Genomic DNA, 21,191 nt, shown 5'->3' on the forward strand with positions numbered 1-21,191 from the left:
ATCCCACATCTTGATACGAGACTCAGCAGAGGTAACTTTCTCATCCACAGAAGATAAATAAAGGAGGACTAAACAAACACTACACAAAATAATAGACTGTATATAACACATTCAAATAAAATCATAGACTGTATATAAATAAAAGACTGTATATAACACATTAAAATGAAATAATAGACTGTATATAACACATTCAAATAAAATAATAGACTGTATATAACAGAAGCAAAATAAAGGAAGACTAAACAAACACCACATATGATTTTACATTGAAGATACTGACTAAAGCTTTTGGTTTATGAACAATTTAGTGTAAGTTATTGAGAATCAACTTATTGTTAAATGTAAACATACAAATAATAATGCGTCAGGATGTTACACTAGGAATTTACTAAAGGCAAAATGATTTTTGCAGACAGCCAATCTGCTTTCTACTTTTTTTTAATGTTTTGACTAATGTGTATTTCTCTTATGAGTTCTGCCCTTACTTTATACACATGTATATTATTTTGCTACTGTTGGCCTGTTCACCTTTAGGTAGAGTTGAAGTGGGTGGAGGTAGAAAATTGGTGTCATTGCACAGGAAAAAAGAAACTTTGAAAAGACTAAATGAAGACCCACATTAGAAAGCACAATACATCTTTGTTCTGAGCCTCTTCTACGCTTCAATGATCTACCAATCTAAGAGCCGTAAACATGATGTCACTCAAACAAACCAATGATGTGCAGAGAAGGGTCCAAAGGTCCATTCTTTGGGAGGCTCCTTATCTGCCTTTTTTAATTCCAGACAAGGCAGACCCTGTTATTATGCAAACATGAGCCTTTTTAAAGGAAACGAAAAGCACCAGGTGCAAAATAAATGCAGGTGGTCGTGAAGGCAGATCCCTCTCATGTTGGTCTAAAGTTTCTGAGGACAGGAGCAGAAGTAAAGAACCACATTAGAGCTTTTGAAGAAGCACGTTTCTGCAGCTATGGCCAAGTGCCGCACAGATTGCATAGAGAGACACCTGCTGAACTTTTTTGAGAGGATCGGGCATTTCATCGGATCCCATCCCTGGTGGTTCCTGATCACCCCCATAGTTCTCTCTGCAGGTCTGGGGAGCGGGTTTCTCTTTCTCAGAGACAGGATTTCCAACAACATCGAAGAACAGTTCACACCTGTTGACGGACAAGCCAAGAAGGAGAGGAAATACATCCAAACAACTTTTCCAGAACGCGACTCTATGTTTTCAAGCTTGAGGCAGAGCACAGACGGGAATTATGCAACTTTCATAGCTACAAGCGACGGGAATATCCTGACAGTGGAGTCACTGCAGGAAATCCTACAGTTGGACTTTAAAATCAAGAGTATGGTGGTGCAGTTTGACAACCAGTCACTTGAATATGTGGATGTTTGTGCTGTCTGGATGGGATCCTGCACCCCTAATTCTATTCTAGATATCATTGACTACACTGCCACCAATATAGAAGCTGCCAATTTGACATATCCATGGTATCACTATGATTTTAGGATTATTCCTCTATATCTAAGTCTGGGGAGTGTGAAATTGTACGAGGGTACTTCACTTGTTGAAAATGCTCAAGCCATTCAGCTTTTTTACTATTTACGAGAGGAAGACAAATCAAAAACAGATCTGTGGCTGCAAAGTTTCATACATTTGGTTGCAATTGAACCAACGACTTCTATTCAGGTAAGTAGATGTTTAACATGGCAGTCGTCTTAATGATATGCTTTAAATAAAAATGATATATGTTGAAAGGTATTTAAAATCTTTCCAGTTGTCATACTTCACCTCGATGTCAAGACAGTGGGAATTTGACAGATCTCCATCTTCGGTCATCTACCTATTCTCCATCACGTACACCATCGTCATCACCTTTTCAATCCTATCATGTTGGAGGTTGGTAAAACACCAGTTTGTTGGGGAATTTACAAGTGTGAACAATTCCACAGTCAACTAATTTCAGCCAGATAGAGAAAAAGTTTTAAAGAGCATATGTTTTGTACTGAGTGACTGTCTGCTTGTCATCCTGGATTCCTTTAGGATGGATAATGTGCGGACAAAAGTGTGGGTTGCATTATGTGGGGTGATCTCCACTGGTCTGGCTGTGCTGAGTGGTTTTGGAACGCTGTTGTTGCTCGGACAACCTTTTGTGATGACAGCAGCCTCCTGTCCTTTCCTGATATTAGGTAGGTTGTGCTCTCGAAAGGACTCAAAGCAATATTACTTCTAAGTAAAGTAAAAAAATTAATTCATAGATTTATTGACATGGTCTTCATTTTATGTCGTTTTTAATTAATACCAGAAATTTGTGAAATGCTTTGTTATAAGATTAGTTACTTTTAGTGTGCAGTATTTAGAAATGTCTAGTCACAGTAATCCATGCTTTAAAATCTTTTGATTATTTCACACACCTGGGTCTAAATTAGAAATGGTGATTTCACAGGGAGAAAAAAAAAACATTTGGCTCCTGTGGACCAAAACTTAATGTTTACCGTGGAAGACTATACAACTCAAGCAAATTCCATGAGTCAGGAAACTTATAATGATAGTGGTCAGAATTGAATGGGTTCCAGTGGCTGCCTGTAACAGCAGTAATTAGACTAATATGAAATGTTTAAAGTCCAGTCTGCTGTGACTGACGAGCTGGCCCCACTCAGGAAATGTTGGCCTCTGGCTGTCATATGATATCATGATGATGAGGACGTATCAGTCAAACTACTGTGTTTCAGGAACTTAAGAAGCAGTGTTTCCTGTGGAGAGCTTCTATCCTTACCAAAGACTTTGGGCTTTTTTACTTTCCAAACCTTTTACATAGGTCTGCACAAAACAGGAAAATATATCTCCTTGAAGGAAAGTTAGAAATATTCCTGTAACTGCCCCTTTAACCAGATCTGCAGCCAGAATTTGAAGTGTTCTTCCTGTCCTTCCTCACCCCTCCACCAACACTGGTGCGAATTGGTCAAGAATGTTTTGCGTAATCTTGCTGACAAACCAAAAAATCAGAAGTCATATATTCCATTTGAATAATGCTGTCTCTTCTTTTTAAAGGCATTGGAATTGATGATATGTTCATCATGATTTCCTGCTGGCAGAGGACCCGCGTTCAGGACAATGTCCCCGACCGGCTGGCCAACACCTTCCGGGAGGCTGCCGTCTCCATCACCATCACCACGCTGACCGATGCCCTGGCTCTTTTCCTGGGCTGCATCTCTCCCTTTGGCTCGGTCCAGTCCTTCTGCCTCTATGCTGGGACTTCTGTTTGTTTCTGCTATTTGTACAACATCACTTTCCTGGGGGCTTGTATGGCTTTGAATGGTCAGAGGGAGGGGGAGAACAAGCACTGGTTCACCTGTGCCAATGTCCCAGAAGATGTACCTGAAGGGAATTCAAAAGCCTTCAATATCTGCTGTGCTGGAGGGAGCTACGATCAAAACACTGACATGGAGAAAAGTGAGGCCATGGGAAACATTTTTGAGAAATTCTATGGCCCATTTCTAACCAACCCACTGACTAAAGCACATGTATATGTCATATATGTAGCCTATCTGGCTATTAGTATCTATGGCTGTTTTAACTTACAGGAGGGACTGGATATCAGGAATCTGGCTTTGGATGACTCCTACATTATTGATTACTACAATAATGAAAGGCTGCATTTCTCTGAATATTACTACAATGCAATGGTGGTAATAAAACAACCCTTTGCATACTGGGATGAGGAAGAACAGAAGATTTTGAACACATGCATTGCAAATTTTGAAGGTTTGAACTATGTCAATAGTACATTTGCTTGGTTTCTATATTATCAACAGTTTGCAAATGCAATCAATCTCAACATAAGCTCTCAAAAGGCTTTCCAAACAAATCTGCCCCGTTTCTTACAATTCAGCCCAATCTTTGGAGAAGACATCAACATGACAGCAGACGGAGAGATTCAGGCCTCTCGCTTTTTCATTCAGACGCGAAACAGAAATACAAAGGAAGACACTATGACCGGCCTCAGGACAACAGCAGAGAATTGTCCAATAGATCTCATGGTCTACCACCCTGCTTTCATCTACTTTGACCAGTACACTGTCATCGTGGACAACACCACTCAAACCCTCCTGCTGGCTGTGGTTGTGATGCTCATCATCTCACTCGTCCTGATACCCAGTCCTATATGCTCACTTTGGGTGGCGTTTGCCATTGGCTCCGTCATCGTTGGCGTGACAGGATTTATGGCACTGTGGGGCGTGAGCCTGGACTCCATTTCCATGATCAACCTCATCATGAGCATTGGGTTCTCTGTGGATTTCTCAGCACATATTTCTTACTCCTTCGTCTCCAGTTCCAAGCGTGATGCCAATGAGAGAGCTACGGATGCCTTGGCCCAATTAGGGTATCCTATCCTCCAAGGAGCAGTGTCCACTGTTTTAGGAGTGTTGACTCTGTCCTTTTCTGGGAGTTACATCTTCAGGACGTTCTTCAAAGTTATGTTTCTTGTGATTACATTTGGGCTGATCCATGGCTTAGTGTTCATCCCAGTATTCCTGACACTGTTTGGAGCATGTGAGTGTTGTTGAACTGAGGAAATTCAAATTCTTACAGTAAGAAAAGATTTGACAGCAATATCATTTCTGTACATATGAGGGTAATATTGTAATTTCTTTGGGCTTCTTTTTATTTATTTCAGCTGCACAAACATTCATGTTGAGACACTTTCGTCCATCAAGAGTAGAGAGCCATTTGGAGCAGTGTGCACCGCGTAAAAGCTTTACCATACACCTATATACAATGTTCCCATCACATCCCAAAGATATATACATATATATATAGATATATGTATATATCTATATATAGCTATATTTGAGTAAAACACCAACAGTTACATATTTAATGTCAAACTGAAAAAAAAAAAAGACAAAACATAAAATAATAAAATGACATGCTGGTGGTGATAACAGCTGTATATACTTCCTGCTCTGCAACATATAATAAAGGACGACTTACACTGCTGCTGATTCAACTATTCTATTAAAAATGAAATGTTCAATATTTTAATTGAAACATATCTCCAAGTTTCTATCTACAACTTGTGTTGAAATGTCACATTTCGAATCAAGGACATCTGTACTCATTACAGCTTCACGTTTGTTTCACATTGTTCAAAGACAGCAATGTACAATACTGTGACTGATAGAACTGGCCAACCCCACTGAGACTCAGAGTTTTTTGATAAATTAGGCCAACATCAAGTATAAAATCCTAAAGAATCCAATCCCGATGCTCTATCTCTAACTAAGTGCAGCATGTATTTCTTGAAAGCTTTTTAGAGCAGCAGTTTCTGTTCGATCTGAATACACAGCATGGATGAAATAAATTACATGAAGATTGCACAAGTGTGTTTTCGATTTTGTTCACTTACCCAAAGTGCTGTGATGTTGTAGTTTTCTCTTTTTACACTTTCTACTTCAAAAAGGAAAAAATATACACTTAACAGTACATTCCTCCAAAAGGCCACCTTTCAGCAACAGGGAGCAGAGGGAAAGAGGAGGACAGGAGAATGTATGTATGATCTTGTCAAACATCCCAGACACTATGGACTTGATGGAAAAGTCACAATTCTAGGTACTAACTTGAGAATTAAACAAGCTAAAGTAGGAGATACAGCCTGACATTAATCAACTGAGTTAAAGCAACACTATGTAACTTATGTAACTTGTACCTTATATATCAGCTTCACATTTTCATTTTCATTCCCACTCATCCTCTCCCTGAAAGTTTGGTCTTGCTCTATGTAACTCTGATGAGCAGGTACTACCTCCTGTGGGGATTGTGTAAGTGACTGATAGTCACAACTTAAACAGCCAGAATCAGGCCCAGCAAGTTCAAGAGTAATGCTGAACTGTAGATCCGCTGAAAAGACTTAAAGGTCATTAAAAAAGAGCATTTATCTCCAATAATAAGAACTCTGAACAGAGTTTGGTGTATTTGTTACAGGGGCAGCTCTTCTGGTTCCTGAAACTGGGGATCATGAGGATTATCCACCGTTCAGTTGTTAGACTTTGTGCTTTCCTCAACATAATCTCTTGGACAGAGCCCACATACATACCACATACTCACCACATGTGGCTGTAGAGGGCGCTGTTGCTCAGTAAGTTATATGGTGTTGCTTTAAAGTAGCTTTTTGGAATAGTGGTATTTGCTGCTCAGCATTTCCCACTGACATGAGAAGCTGTATAGACCTTGCTGAACAGAATTTTACCAAATTATAAATCCATAGACTTTTTTCGGTGCATATTTACATATTGTAGTATTTCCTTACACCAGCTGATAAAGTGACCTGAGCAACATCCTTAAAATTGGACATTTGACCTTCTCATACAATGAACGTGTGCTTCATACATCTGCTTACCTCTGAACACAAGAAAGTCATGTTTGAATTTCAAACTAAAAAACTTTCTGGGAATATTGATAAGATTCCATGAAGGTGACAGACAGCATGAAGAGATGAAAGTGTCCCACATGAAGACTTCTTACTTCTCTGGTTCATTGCTCAAGAACTGAGTCCATTCCTCCCTCCTTAATGCCTGAGCTTGTAAATATGACCCCCTTCCCTGTTGCTTCCCTGCGATTGTTGCTATCCTTGCTGCTTTCATCTCGCATCCAGGGCCTTGCCCTCCAGGACCAGCTGGATATCTTTGGCATCCAGTGTTTCATACATGAGCAGAGCATCCGCCAGGTTCTTGTGCTCCTTGGCGTGAGACTTCAGCAGGGCTTTAGCACGCTCGTACGACTCCTGCAGTAAAGCAAGAGAAAAGACACTTAGAAATATTACTACAGGAGCCGAGATGGTTTTTCATATTGAGTTACTCTATGACAGATTTTGACCTTCAGTAACAGCCTGACTTCTTGCTCCACAGCAGCTTGTGTCTCTGGGCTCTGCCGTGTCACGTCAGTGTAGGTCATCACACCCAACTGGGAGACAAAGAGGTAAGTCAATGCACTAATAAATGTTCAATTCTATCAAAAACTGAATATAATGTAAACAGTCTTTCCTTTTTATGTTTCTGTTTAGTCGCGTACCTTTTCACTCATTCCAAATCTGGTCACCATCATCTTAGCGATCTTGGTCGCACTGTCAAAGTCACTTGATGCTCCTGTACAGGAAGACATGACATGTATATAACTACTTATCCTGCCTTTTTCAAAATTCATCCTGCTGCACACATTTTCCTCCAGGAAAAACTTTGACTATTTTTTGGGCATTTTTTACCCTTTGAACCAAAACATTTTATTAAAATACATTTCTTACCTGTTGTGATGTTCTCCTGGCCAAATATAATCTCCTCTGCTACACGTCCACCCATACTGACGTCCATCTGGGCCAGTAACTGAGAGCGAGTCTCACTCCAGCGATCATTCTCTGGAAGCATTGACACCTGGAGAGAAAAATGATAAAAGATTTTGCACCGGAAATGGTTTCAAAGTCAAACATGCAGTGTTAAAATGTAAGAAAAATACAAGCTCCAGGCTTCCTTACATGTCCCAGACTTGGGCCCCTGGGCATGATAGTAGCCTTGTTGATTGGCATGGCATCTTTGGTGTAGTAAGCAACGATTGCATGGCCTGATTCATGGAACGCTGTGATGCGCTTATTCTTCTGGTCTATTTCTGCACTCCTCCTCTCAGGGCCTTAAAGTAAAGAGAACAGAAGGGTTAAAGAAGTGGTTATGCTTAATGGATTGGTCATTGCATGTTGCTTTGACATCGACACAAAGCCTTTCATTTTTATACTTGAGGCGTGGCGACTCGGTGCAGGCTTTCTTTAAACGATAGGTGTCGCACTGAGAACCAGGAAAAAGGTAAAGAGGAAACACAAACAAAATGGTTTAGCACTGAATTGTTTCCTCCAGGAGCAACACTTTGGGCTTGTGCGCACTTCTTTGCATGCAAAATCCATCCATTGAGGTTGTTCCATAGTTTCAAACAGATGCCTCATCTTTAACAAAATTCTGCAATATCCCTCCAGGAGCCATCTGAGTGATGGGCACATCTCTGTGCTCCCTCATTGACATATTAATGAGGGTTCATTAATGTTTGTGGATCCTATTCCTCTGCAGAAATGACACCATGCACCAGCGGAAATAAAGTAATTTTTGGTGCTTCCTTGCGCAAGGACAGGGACAACAAACATTAAGTGTCAAACAGATAAAGAGGAAGACAGCGAAGGTACAAAAAAGTAAGCTAACACTATGCAAAAAACACTGAAAGAAAAAGTGGTGCTGCTCGTCTGAACTAACTGGCAAAGAGTTTCTCACCCATGAGGATTTTGTCTTTAGCAAACTCCAACTCCTTCATAGAGACCATGTCTTTGCCATCCACTGCTGCCTTCAGGGCCGCCTGGTTGACCAGATTCTCCAGGTCAGCGCCCGAGAAGCCCACCGTGCCCCGGGCAATAATATTGGCCTCAATAGCTGCACAGACAAAACACAACACTCACACAGCTCTCACAGTTGTCTAAACCTGCTTATTCTGGGAATCAGACTTTGTTATTATGTTTTACAGAATCAGAGCAAATATCTAATAAATATCTTTAAATGTTAAGCCTTTGATGTCAACAGTACTATAATTACACATTTGAGTAAAATATATTTTGGCTTATATTATTTGCTTATTTCACACCTGGATCTACTTTAATCTTCTTCAGGTACCAGTTGAGAATCTCTGTGCGTCCTTTCACATCTGGTTTGGGGACAGTCACCTGCATGTCAAAACGTCCTGGGCGGACCAGGGCGCTGAGAAAAAGGAGATACGCTTGTTGGGAAAAATACTGATCCTGTACCAGCATATAACTCAAAGCTGTAGTTCATTCTTTGTTATTGAGAACTGTGACTCTGACAGTTGTAGACTTTGACCTTTCTACAAGTGCAGGGTAAGCTTTGACATTTTATCTCAAGAGACACTGAGGTGAACATACTTATCCAAAGCCTCTGGGAAGTTTGTTGCTCCAATGATGATCACACCTTCGTTTGGTTTAAACCTAGTAAGTGTCAGAGAATGCATTCACATTAGTGTCAGTAATTCAAAACTTTTCTCTTGCAACACTTGGTGTACTATTATGTACAGTACTGCATGTACTTGTGATTAAAGATGGTTCATTATTATCTGAATAGCTGACTGCATTGTACTGCAAGTACTTTGATTGTCATGTATTCATTTAATGGATTTGCCATAGTGGTTACTTTTTACCTGTAGATGGTTTCTTTCTTAAAATGTTCAAATTTAACAAAATTGTTTACATGATCTTTTCTTAATTGCTACAGTTCCCACAATTACTTTCATTTTTTTTCATTAGCCAATATGTAAAAAGTAACATAAGATGGTTAAAGGTAGAATTCAGTGACATCTAGAGGTGAAGTTTCATGTTGCAGCTGAATACTCCTCATCTAACCCTTCCCTTCCAAACATGAAAGAGAACCTGCAGTGAACTTCAGTTGTTATGAAAACTCCAAAGATTTTAGTTTGTCCAGTTTGGACGACAGTAAAAAAACATGGTGGCCTCCACAGAGAGGACCCCCTTCATGTAAATATAAAGTTTTTAAATATAAAGGGCCCATTCTAATAAAACAACAATTCATACAATTTAGATGAAACACACCAGTGAAAACATCAATAGAATTATTTTATATTCAATTTCTGCCAAAAATCCCTTTCACCTAAATCTTACACACTGAACCTTAAAGTAATTTAGTAGCTATACTGGTAAGTATTCACAACTAAGATACGTTAAGTAGAAAGTATAGTTTCATCACTTAACATCTAGTTCTTCTCTTATTATTTTTTCACAAACCCATCACATTCCCAGTGAGAACATGCACTTTTATAAATCTTTTAAATTCACAATCTAAAATTCAATAATTCCTAAATCACTATACAATATAACTGAAGTATAAGAAATGCAATAATTGTACCCATCCATCTCAGCGAGTAGTTGGTTGATAGTCTGTCTGGAGTAGGGGTGCATGGGAGACTCAATCCTTTTCCCACCAACACTGTCCAGCTCATCAATGAAGATCACACAAGGAGCATTGGCTTTACCCTCCCCTAGAAAAAATATGTTGTACAATACTCTTGTGTTAGGAGAGCAACATTAATATTCAATTGGCCTGTGAGAACAAAAATGAGAAAGGAAAAGACACATTTTGTTGTTAAAATGAAAAGGAGTAAACTCACTAAAAAGGTTCCGGATGCGGCTTGCTCCCACTCCAACGAACATCTCATCAAACTCTGACCCAGAGGCATAATAGAATGGCACATCTGCCTCTCCGGCCACCGCTCTGGCCAGCAGGGTCTTACCAGTCCCTGGAGGACCGACAAGTAGAACACCTAAAGTACAAAGAGGAGATGAGGAGAAACCTGAACGTTGAGAAGCATTGTTCTGTAACCACATCAGATGATAAGATATTATAGACTTGCTGTAATTCATTTAGCTTTCCATTTAACTTAAAATACACAGAAGCAACTCTACCTTTTGGCAGCTTTCCTCCCAAAGCTGTGAACTTCTGTGGGTTTTTCAGGAACTCCACCACGTCCTGTAGTTCATTCTTAGCCTCTTCTACACCTTTGACATGTTCAAAGGTCACGTTTTTCATCTGAACCGGGTCCACTGCAGAGTCCAGGCCTGATGTGGTTCGGAACCGCACTGTCCAAAATGGTTAGATTAAAGTTCGAAATCACACTGCATGGCTTGGTTAATGAACGTACTCTCGAGCGCGCCCAAACACAGCCTTTTGTTAAGAGTTATCAAATAGTGACATCTAATTGTATATATTAGTGCTTTAAAGCTTTTGCAAATATTTTTTGTGCAATTAACTTGCATGTTGTTAATATTTCAAACCTGTATCCAGTCAATGCAAGCCTTTTTCTGAGCAGTATAACAGCTAATATTTTTTAACATCCAAGTTGAATTTTCCAAGGTTTTGCTTGCTACATGCACAAATCCAACCAATCAGTGTTTGACAAGCAGCTTCAGAGGAGAAAAGGAGCCTTTACCCGATAGGAACGGGGTCTTGGAGATACCATACAGCCCAACAAGAAGCAGCACCAGCAGGATGAGACGAGTCCTCCTCAGAGAGTCTGAACAATTGGAAAAGTAGCATGAAAACATCACTGCTGTGTTATAATGTAACCTGTATGATGAAATTAATATGGGTGATTTAAGATTTGCCTTGCGTGCGCTGTGTCAAGGCTTGAGCTTTCAGGAAACCCTCAGCGAAGCCCCTCTTGAAAGACTCCTGTTGTCCATCTGGGACGTTGTTGTTCTTTGTGAGGCTGTCTAAACTTTCCACTTCAATCCCCTTGTCACGGGAAAGGAAACCCTGCAGCACAATTACACACGAGTAGTCACACAGTCAGAATACTCGCTTTTATTACACTTTCACAATGATGGGGATCGCACTGGAGACTTAAGGTGCATCTGCATCTGTCTGTATTTTTTAATTTCTGCAAATATAGCTGTTGTTCTTGCAGAAAAACCTCACCTGTGACTTCAGTACTTTCACCTGTATAACTGTATAGCATTTGCCAAGTTAACTAAGAAAAAAGAAACCCAGCTATTTCAGTTGTGGACTTGCAGGCCTTTTCATGACAAATGAGTCAGAAAACCAATTTTGAACCTTGTCCTCATATTTTTTATCCGTAAAAGTCTAATTTATAAATTATTTCCCTAAAAGCACTAAGTGTGTGAACAAATCCCTAAGTACCTACCTTCATAAAAGAGGGTGTAAACCCCTCAGTTTCCAGGGGGCGCTCATATATTGACTGCAGTCGTCTGGTTTTGGTCCTTAAAGTTTTAAAGCCCCTGCTCTGGACCAACACTTTCAATATAAAGTAAATATAAGATGTATTAGCAGTTTAAAAACAACTATATTTCTACTGTATATAACTTTATTAAATTATTGGAAATGTTACAAATATATTTACTTTTACAGGTTAAATTTACAATGATAAAATAGGCAGAGATGATATTGACAGGAAACTGGAATATGTATTATACCTGGCCATGGTTGTAGCTCTCGGAACACAGACTCAAGAGGTGAAAGCTGCTGCCTGGATAAAACCTGGGCTGCCATTGGAGTTGGACTACATGAAAACCCTGGAAACAGAGAGAAAGTGCTTTTATGTTTACTGATCAAGTTGCATCCAGCATTCACTGACAACATGGCGGAAACATCAGTGCAGTTTTACACCAAGCTTGACCAAAGTCAGCACAGGAACAGGTCTAGGCGTGGGAGGCTGGTTTAAAACAAATACAAACATCCTCACCATGCTTGTTGTAGAAAAAGGAGTGTGAAGAGAGATGGGAGGTCCTCCAGGCTGCCTGAATGCCAAGTGGAAGCGGTGCTTCCAGCCTACTCAAGCGTGGTAACACACCATTCACAAGCTCATCCAGCTGCTGTGTTCCCAGGTCGGATAATCCGAGCTCCCGCAGGTTCCACACAGGCTGAACAAAAAGTACAGGACAGACATGTGTGAGTTTTATTCTTTGCAAAGTTGAACACTGCACCTACACAATCTAAATGAATAACTACATTTGATAGCCTTTTGTTATTTGCTCTATGTGCAATTCCCTTGACGGCTGTGATGCAATAATTTCCCAAGTTGGGATCAATAGAGTGCCTCTCTCTATCTATCTATCTATTTTAATACTGAGGTCATGGCTAGTGGTGGAGGTGTTGAATTGTGCTGCATTGTGGTCAGAGGTGTTTCTAATACCCTATCCTGTCAATAAAAATATAAATGAATTCGAAAAACCTCCCACAAACACGTGGATCATTACAACATAGTCTGATATTGTCCTGCTGGTGCGTACCTCTGTGCAATGTTGTGAGTCTGAGGCATGCTCCTTGTGTTTCCTTGAGTTGCAGGTGGAGCTGCTACTGCTTCCCACTGAGCTCTTCAGGGAGTGAAGGACGTTGATGAGGTGGCTGAGAGGCACCGTCACCTGTGAAGAATGTTAACATGACCACTGTCATACATGCTACCATATTAACTCAGATCCCAGGTAGCCCAGGTTATAGCTTAGGTTGCATGCAGTTTAATTTAGTACTTCTTTAAATCTAGCAGTAGCTTTTTTACAGTTTAGCACTCTTGCAGAAATAATAATGTTGCACTGTCCATCTCTTATGGTAATGACTATTTGGACTGACTCCATACACACATAGATCTGTTATACAATAAAATAACTCATTCTGTCTCTATCTATCTATCTATCTCAGGCTGACAGTGGCCATAGGTAAAGTACACCAGCTAGCAGGAGTCATTTAGTCTCCATGATCTAAATCAAGCTTCTTGTTATGTACTAAATAAGAGAAAAGTAGGTGGTAGATACATGTGATTAGCATTTATCTACGGATAATCTGTGTAAACTGCTGATTTATAAGAATATGACGAGTCCTCTAACATGTCTGTCGCTGACGCAGTTTCCCTTCTGGCAGCTAAGGACACTGAGCGTTCAGCAGAGCACTAACTAAAGGTTATATCCTGAGTTAGCTCCGGTCAGCTCCACGGCCCACACAGTAGCTAAGTGTTCATGCTAACTTACATGTACACTCGCTTCACATGGCTAAACCCAAACGAAAGGTCCACAGCTATCTCAGTCACAAGTAAAAGGGCTAATGTTAACTTAGCATGCTAGCAGGCTCGGCTAAATGAGACAGGACCAAAACAACAACAATGCTAACGTTAGCTCGGTCCGTCGCTGTCTAACCTGTGGTTGGACCGTCATTGACAGAGAGAACATGTTCGATTCCCAGCGGGAGCAGACGGCCGCTGAACTGAAGGAGTTGACTCCGCTGTCCCCGAGAGTTCGAGTCCGTGTTTGTTTCGCTTTAACTTTCAGTCGCAGACCACTTGACAGCTCAAGATAAACCGGATATGACGGTGTTGTGACAAACTTTCTGTCCCTGTTAAAATCTGTTCCCCCTTCTCAGGAGCTGGATGAGGTTCCGCTTATCAAGCCTCGGTCATTACAGTATTATAATAATAATATGTAATTAAATGTCTAAATATATACTACTTATATAACCTGTATGATAAACAAAACAAGAGGACAGAACAAAAAAACTAAAGATTTACTCCACACATCCAACAAAGAAGCTTAAGTTCAGTATCTTCATATCTAATAAACTAAAATAGTATACAATTTAAATGAAGTATGAAATCTATTTAAAGAACAATTGAAGTTACAAAATGCAATCCTTTGCATTTTTTCCAAAGTAATATTGCTTGCTAATTCACAGTAGTCTAAAGTGGGATCAACTCATTTTCTCTTTGTATTTAAAACCTAGATTTTAGTAGGAGTAAAAAACAGCAGTGATTGACAGACAATTTAGCATGCAGCAAATATTCCTTTTCAAAAGCTCTGAAAGCTTTTCAGTTAAGATTAAAAGTCTGCTTTTTGATGGGCTCCGGGCATCAAAAATAAAAGAATCACTGGATTGAATATGCTTCATAAGGGTATTTATTGCATGTCAAATGTGCTTCATATACTGATGTTTTACCATTGTATATTTGAAAGCACTGTAACTTTGTTTTTATTGAACATCCCCCTTCATTTCCACTGTACAGCTGACAAAAAACAAGAATGGTTATCTAATATATTGATGCAGTATATGATTTGTCTGTACTCTGTCCAACTTTTACTGCAGTTTCACTTAAGCTGTAAAACCAACATTTACTTTTACACATAAATAACCATATATTTCAGCTTAAATGCCTATTTGGTCTCAAAGAAAATTCCCCTGAAATATTTCAACATTGTCAGTCCATCAGTATAAAAGGCTGAAGTCAATAATTATCAGGGAAAAGAAAATATTTGACAAACAAAGAAATGTACCATAAATTACTGGTGATTACAATGGTGCAACACTCTTATTACTTAAGGTCAACAGTGAAACATATGATCATCAAAGTGTATCATCAAGTGTCTATTAAAAGTTGAAATTTTGTGAGTTATAACTAAGAGCAGCTAATGCTAAGCTAACTATTACATTGAAAATGTGCCTGCATTTATAATGCATTAACCTTCCCTTCTTTAGAAGTCCTCACAGTCTCCATAGTTATGCTACATAGAGCAATGCCTTTCTCACCATTCATTTATCTAAGGTAGCCTCTTCATCTCTACTGTTGTCTCATCACATTTTCTGTTGGTGACTTTTAAAAAGCTACAAGACAAGAAACTATTTCATCCCAGGTTCATGTTTCTGATGCTGGTGGTTGTCAGACAGTCAGGGGATTCTCCTTTAAGAGACGAAAAAGTGAAACAGAGTTTCAGTTATGTGGAGGGAGGTCATAAAAATAAATAAACATCAGTGACTCTAGACATTGAGTGTCTTTTTTGATAGAATTTTGTTCACCTCCTCTTCCGCATCAAGTAAAGTTGGAAAAGCCAGTGGGCAATCAGAGGCCAGATAGCAGTCAACACCACTGTGAGTGGAGAGACGTGAAAAGGCCACCAGGACGGTCTCAGGACCTATACAAACAGAGAACCTGTGTTAAAGGGACTGTTTATTTCCTGTTAAAAAGTAATTAGTCAGAAAATTACACAATGAAAACAGACAACATTTTTTAAATGAAATAAAAATCAAATAAACTTTGAAAAAAGGGTGTTTAAGGACCTTTCGTGCCACTGTTAGAGAGTCCTCCTGCCTTGGGGACGATGATCTTGACTGAAAATAGAGAAATTCATCAAAACAAATCTAATAAATTGTCAGGGAGACTGTTATATCTGTATTAAATTTCAACACAGAGGTGTTTGAAGGAAAAATAATGAAGAGCTATGTGAAATTTGTTTTTTTTCCATATTTATAAACATGGAAAAAAGCTGCTGTGATGAAGAAATCATAATGTCTTTATCCCCATCAGTCTCAATGAACTTTCACCTGTGACACAGTGATCATCTCCAGAGCCTGTAGCCGGTGCAACACATTGGCCATGTCACGCTGCAGCCTGAAGAGAGCTGCAGCTATTTGCTCGTTGAGGTTTCCCCTCGAAGCAGCAACAGGAAATCTGCTCTGTGGCATGCAACAGCTGGCAGCATCTGCACCAACACACTGCACACAGCTGCATGTCGCCCTCAATGAATGAGAACCTGAAACTGGGGTCAGAATGGATGAAAATGATCTGATGTATCTTATTAAATACTTAGGAGAGGGAGCTAAATACACACACCGGAAAGGTAAATTAGAGATACAGTGTGAGTAAAGAGTCACCTCTCCCTCTTCTTGATAAGGAGCTGCTGTGTTGACTCGTACTAATCCCGTCTTTAAAGTAGGAATCTCTTATTACTGCTTGATCCTCTCCTCCATTCAGCGTAGTGTTGCTCTCAAACCAGAGATCGTTTTGCTTCACGGAGGCAGCTCTCGATCCAGGTGTTGAAACTTTTGATGTCAACACCTGTAGGAGAAAAATGACCACACACCAAAAATTGATTACCATCAATTGGACAGACCTTCTTGGATTCATGTTTGTGTAAACCTTTGATGATAGCACACCTCTTCCATGGCTAAATGCTCCATTGAGTCACAGAACTCCTCATTATCAGAGTCTGTGGATCGGTGGTTCTTCTCAGGAACAGCATCACTATGATCTGAAAGGTGCAAAACAGAAATTCAACATTTAGTTATCCCTGAAAGAAAGAGTTGGCAGGAGCGCAACTGGAATCCCACAAACCTCTGGTGCTCCTGGAAGGGAATACATGTAAAAAACTCACTTCAGGTGTAGTGACTGCAGATAATCACACGTTGTCTCTGTGTTTGTCACTCTGAGTGCCTGAACCTGGATTCTCCATGCCATTAATTGTGGACATAAGTTTTCCTCAAATTTTTTAATTTACTTATCCCTATTTAGATGCACAGTAGAGCGTAACGTTACAAACATTATTAGATGTTTTACTTTACTCTTACGTATTTCAGATTTTCAGAATAATCATTTGTTTTTAAATATGTGCAATCAAATGTTTCGCTTTTCATAACTGAACACAATCAAATACATAATGTTTTGCATTATATTTGCAATCTTACCACTCAGATGTCCATTAAAGTGCACATAAGGGTTATACTGAACACTGGGCTCGATGGAACAGGCCAGTTCCTCCTCCTCCACCTCGCTGTTGAGCGAGCTGTGTGTCCCGTTAGTGAAGGAGGACACACTGGGTTCCACGCTGCTGCTGGAGCCTCTGGTGTCAGACCTCCACCTCTTGTCATCTACCATCAGCAGCCGTGGATCAGGATTCCAGACTGAGACAAGGCGAGAAAGAGAGAGAGGTTATGACAAAGAATAACAAAAGTGTTGAGTGTGCTGTCATGTGCTCTCAACCTGAATCTCTTTTAAATTCTCTTGTCATCATCACATATCACCTCATCACGTTCAGTGACTTTAAAAGGAACCAAATATTTCTCGCACCCTAAAAATAACTCCAAGGGCGGTAGAAACTAGTGCAAAATGTGCTCATGCTTTTCTTCCTCTTTAAACTAAAAACAGACAAGCAGAATGTGAGATAAATGGAGATATGGAGATACACCCAAGAGTTTAGCATAGAAATGAGTGTGCATAATTAATCTGTGCCATTTGAACAAAGCATTAATTGCAGAGCATTTCAGGTTAATAACAGGTCAAACACACATTTTTACAGGCTACATAACTCATGACACACAGGGACTACTTTCAGCTTCATATTGATACACATTTGGGACACTAGTGCAGAGATTCTCAATTGTTTCTTAGTAAAGGACCCCTTACAAGATAAAACACCCACACATTGGCCAAGAAAATATTCAGGGGACCCCCTCAGAAAAAAACAATGTCAAATTATTCCAAGGTTATGTACCTTGGAATAATTTGACATTGTTTTTTAATTGTTTTAAACTACTTAGGTATCTGAAAATGTCATTACAAGATATTAGATATATATCAGAAATATTTTCACAATGTCAGCACAGCATAATATATCATGATCATTTTAATGGATGAATTGGACGCTCAGGCAGTGTGTTACAGAGAGTCAATAAGGCATCCCAAATAACATATGAATGTGGGTCACTTCAGGCAATGTCACAGAATTACTGGCCTTCCTGTGGCCTGGACAAAATGTAAGTAAGGCCCACTTGTTAAAAAGCGAATGTGGCCAAAATATCACAATGGGCCTTTTTTTTTGGCAAACATGCGGTGCTCTTGGCAAGGTGTAATCTGGATGTGAATCTAAATTGGCCCAGGTGGTAAATGGTGAATATGGCCCGAATAGCATGAAACAGAATCGGGCCACATGCAGTATTGCTATGGCTTAGTTCTCGCCCAGATTTGGAAAACAGGCGCGGACCGTCGAAGTGCCATCATTCCATGCAGTATGTGAGCCGGATGACAGCGTGACAGTGTGGGCCAAATCTGTCATTTCACCTTACCCTTTAAATCATGCCCTCTGTTGGCTTGATGTGTGCAACCCCTATAACATAACACACACAAACACACTACTTTACAGCACAGAACTACTGACGGTACCTCTTTTCTCCTCTTCCTCCTTGTCCTCTTCTGTATTGTCTTCTTCATCCCCACTCTCCTCGTCCTCACTCCTCTTCCCATCACTACTTTCCTCTTTTCTCTCCATTTCACTATTTTCTTGACTTCCCTGCTCCTCCGTGCTACTGACACTTACGCCATAAAAACTGTCTGTTTTCTGGAGGTTCTGTATATCATCCCACAGATCCCCATAGCCTGAACAGTGAGGGAAACATGCTCAATTAACTCTGTATCAAAGAATATATTGCACAATGCATATCTACATAAAGCAAACACGAATACACACGCGACAAGTCACTGGTTCAACACACTACATCTCTACCACAAAGAGCGTTACATAGCCAACAAACTAACACACAAACTAACCACAAAACAAGCCTTAGAGCAAATATATTACAGACTGTACACAAAACTTTCACCCGACTAACATCTACAGTGTATTTGCATTACTCTAAATTCAGCCTGAATATCACGATGCCCTTGGTCAGTCAAATAAAATGGGAATGAAAGCAGCCCTGTCAATTCAAAATAAGCTTTTTCAGTCTGGGGCCATACGGAGCGGTCTACCAACTGTACAGCTACAGTGAAAAACCACAAGACTTGCCTTCCATGGTTGGTTTCTTAAAGGGTTTGATCAGCTCATCTAGTGACAAAAAGACATGTAAGACAAGCTCAGGGACAATAAAAAAAAAATCTGTGACTGAGAAAGAGAGATGAAAAGCAGAAGCACATCTCGAGCAGCAGTGGCCCTCCTGGATTGTGTTGTTGTTTTCCTTTGACATGCCTCCAGTGTCTCGGATCATATGTCATTACCTGCGTGTTTTGCAAAAGGCCTGGTGAAGGGTCTCCTGTCCACTTCATTTTCTTCAGCTTCTTCCACTCCTCCATCTATCTCAATGTAGAAGTTGCCAAGCTTCTGAACCAAGTCGGATACTTCGTCTGAGATCGGGATTGTCTCCAAAATCTTGACAGCAAATGGGTTAAAACGGAGTATGAGAGTATGACGCATGCTATTGTATAAATAGGTGTAAGTAACAAGAAAACAAGTTAATTAGATTCAATTATTCAGATATTTGCATTTCTCGACTCTATACAATATATAAACTCCATGCTGAATCTGTATTAGACACAAATGTTTAGCAAATATAATATTTACTATGTTTGTCAACATTTTCTTAATAGACGAAACACAAAGTATAACTGGAGAAAGAAAGAGAGTTCTTTGCTATTGCAAACACACATTTTTCTTTACATGCAAAAAAATCTATGATGCCTGTGCATTTATTATAATGCGAGTTCCTTCCATTCAGGCTTAGTTTTCCCAGAAATGACTTACCAGCTGGATGTCCTCCACATAATTCTTCATGGCTCCCTCCTTTGTCATGTTTCCTAAAGCGCTCCATGCATCCCTGGCAACACAAAGTCATAGTTCAACATTCAAACACTAAGAAGAAAGTGAGACCTTGATTGAATACTTTGACATCCATTCATTTCTGCATCCTATACTGCAGTTAGCCACAACAGTGGTTTTTCATGTGCATTAAAAAAACATACAATAAACTTGCCATTTAGCTTTTCCCCCAGTGTCCCAGAAGCCACTAGGTCTTGGGATGTTGCAAGGCCCCGAGGTTGCCTGTTTGTAATAACTATAGAACATCAGCATCATGTCGTCAGATGGCTGGAAAGGACCTGAAGAAGGAAGGAAGCGGATTATAAAGGTTTTAAGCAGTCAAGGATTTTTATTTGTTATTTCTGTGCAGACATACCAAAGAGATCAACAATAAAAAAACAGTAAATAGATAAAAAAGGGATCACTAGTGCAAGGGAATATATGTAAATACACTATTAAAGTTAACACATACAAATTACTCTTGTTACCATGCTACATCAAATTTGGTTTTATTGTTTATATCATTATGATTTTTAATGTGTAGGTCTGCTTGAAAATGCAATGAACTGAGCTACAGCAGTTGTTATTAGACCAGCTCTCATCCTCTACTCCTTTATTCATAAAGCTCTTAAGGCAGCTTCATGAATGGAGGCTCAGCCAACACTGACAGCTCTTAAAGCGCCCTGCATGTAGGTCAGTCACCTGCAGTGTTTACACACACAGTCTACACACTGTGCAGCACATCATGTCCACTCACAGAATAAGTTCTCACCTTCTTCGGGTAAACTCCGCATCACTTTAACTGCAGCAGCAAATTTCGCCTCCAGGCTGCGTCTGTCCTCCTGCGCCATGCTGAGCTCCAGGGAGGATGACATGGAGCAGTCCTCACATCTTCATCGGGAATTTCACAACATTCATGGAAATATAAACGCAATTTATGAAGAATTCACAGATGGACACTTCAACACTACTTGGGCCACTTGTCATTGCTACATGGAGGAAGAGTGTTTCTCCTTCGGTCTAAGACATATGGAATAAAACGGATATTTTAAACGAGCTCATGTCTGTCCGGTGATAACACACTGTGCTTTTTATCAGAAATATTCTCTCTATGGTTGATTTATTAGAGACTCACCATTAAGTTCATATTAGCCGGTGTAATATTATTTGCAATATGCAGCAGCACAGCCCTGAGTCCGGTCAAGGATGAGCCAAACACTTTGCGGATGATTATTGGC

The 21,191-nt window shown here is 39.9% G+C and overlaps 3 protein-coding genes across 5 annotated transcripts; 1 reads left to right on the forward strand and 2 right to left on the reverse strand.

Annotated features, from left to right (window-relative positions):
- The first annotated feature begins 747 nt into the window (after nucleotides 1–747).
- LOC109646430 (patched domain-containing protein 3) lies at nucleotides 748–4,892 on the forward strand. The gene is made up of 4 exons (XM_020112179.2): nucleotides 748–1,691; nucleotides 1,780–1,901; nucleotides 2,046–2,191; nucleotides 3,054–4,892. Exons 1-4 carry the CDS (start codon nucleotides 972–974, stop codon nucleotides 4,568–4,570), a joined length of 2,505 nt encoding a protein of 834 aa, XP_019967738.2. The 5' UTR covers nucleotides 748–971; the 3' UTR covers nucleotides 4,571–4,892.
- On the reverse strand, nucleotides 4,651–13,948 carry yme1l1b (YME1-like 1b). Of its 2 annotated transcripts, none has more exons than XM_020112189.2 (18): nucleotides 13,759–13,948; nucleotides 12,862–12,993; nucleotides 12,315–12,492; nucleotides 12,046–12,144; nucleotides 11,757–11,866; nucleotides 11,218–11,368; nucleotides 11,043–11,126; nucleotides 10,519–10,692; nucleotides 10,224–10,376; nucleotides 9,962–10,094; nucleotides 8,968–9,030; nucleotides 8,673–8,785; nucleotides 8,309–8,464; nucleotides 7,531–7,682; nucleotides 7,303–7,429; nucleotides 7,074–7,147; nucleotides 6,879–6,965; nucleotides 4,651–6,786 (listed from the first exon to the last, which is right to left on the reverse strand). In XM_020112189.2, the coding sequence occupies exons 1-18, from the start codon at nucleotides 13,789–13,791 to the stop codon at nucleotides 6,643–6,645; spliced, it is 2,163 nt and encodes a 720-aa protein (XP_019967748.2). In that variant the 5' UTR covers nucleotides 13,792–13,948; the 3' UTR covers nucleotides 4,651–6,642. The 2 variants fall into 2 exon arrangements, with proteins under 2 accessions (XP_019967748.2, XP_019967756.2); XM_020112197.2 differs by having other exon boundaries at nucleotides 10,519–10,671; nucleotides 13,759–13,935.
- A 545-nt stretch (nucleotides 13,949–14,493) lies between these two features.
- LOC109641952 (acyl-CoA-binding domain-containing protein 5A-like) lies at nucleotides 14,494–21,191 on the reverse strand. 2 transcript variants are annotated; one of them, XM_069511832.1, is made up of 14 exons: nucleotides 21,089–21,191; nucleotides 20,726–20,844; nucleotides 20,129–20,252; nucleotides 19,900–19,972; nucleotides 19,377–19,527; nucleotides 19,168–19,206; nucleotides 18,546–18,758; nucleotides 17,072–17,287; nucleotides 16,544–16,638; nucleotides 16,262–16,445; nucleotides 15,932–16,146; nucleotides 15,668–15,718; nucleotides 15,407–15,522; nucleotides 14,494–15,290 (listed from the first exon to the last, which is right to left on the reverse strand). In XM_069511832.1, exons 2-14 carry the CDS (start codon nucleotides 20,826–20,828, stop codon nucleotides 15,278–15,280), a joined length of 1,593 nt encoding a protein of 530 aa, XP_069367933.1. In that variant the 5' UTR covers nucleotides 20,829–20,844; nucleotides 21,089–21,191; the 3' UTR covers nucleotides 14,494–15,277. The 2 variants fall into 2 exon arrangements, with proteins under 2 accessions (XP_069367933.1, XP_019962120.1); XM_020106561.2 differs by lacking the exons at nucleotides 18,546–18,758; nucleotides 19,168–19,206.

This window comes from Paralichthys olivaceus, chromosome 16 (genome assembly GCF_024713975.1).
Source record: "Paralichthys olivaceus isolate ysfri-2021 chromosome 16, ASM2471397v2, whole genome shotgun sequence".
Classification (NCBI taxonomy): domain Eukaryota; kingdom Metazoa; phylum Chordata; class Actinopteri; order Pleuronectiformes; family Paralichthyidae; genus Paralichthys; species Paralichthys olivaceus.

Coding starts and splice junctions, on each gene's coding strand:
- yme1l1b (XM_020112189.2), bottom strand. CDS start 13,791: ATGTTCTCTCTGTCAATGACGGTCCAACCACAG. Junction 12,145..12,314: donor CTTTTTCTACAACAAGCATG/GTGAGGATGTTT, acceptor CTCTGTTTCCAG/GGTTTTCATGTAGTCCAACT. Junction 8,786..8,967: donor TTCCCAGAGGCTTTGGATAA/GTATGTTCACCT, acceptor CCTTTTTCTCAG/CGCCCTGGTCCGCCCAGGAC.
- LOC109641952 (XM_069511832.1), bottom strand. CDS start 20,828: ATGTCATCCTCCCTGGAGCTCAGCATGGCGCAGGAGGACAGACGCAGC. Junction 19,973..20,128: donor ACTGGGGGAAAAGCTAAATG/GCAAGTTTATTG, acceptor TTGTGTTGCCAG/GGATGCATGGAGCGCTTTAG. Junction 15,523..15,667: donor CTCTAACAGTGGCACGAAAG/GTCCTTAAACAC, acceptor CTGTTTGTATAG/GTCCTGAGACCGTCCTGGTG.
- LOC109646430 (XM_020112179.2), top strand. CDS start 972: ATGGCCAAGTGCCGCACAGATTGCATAGAGAGACACCTGCTGAACTTT. Junction 1,692..1,779: donor AACCAACGACTTCTATTCAG/GTAAGTAGATGT, acceptor AAATCTTTCCAG/TTGTCATACTTCACCTCGAT. Junction 2,192..3,053: donor CTGTCCTTTCCTGATATTAG/GTAGGTTGTGCT, acceptor TTCTTTTTAAAG/GCATTGGAATTGATGATATG.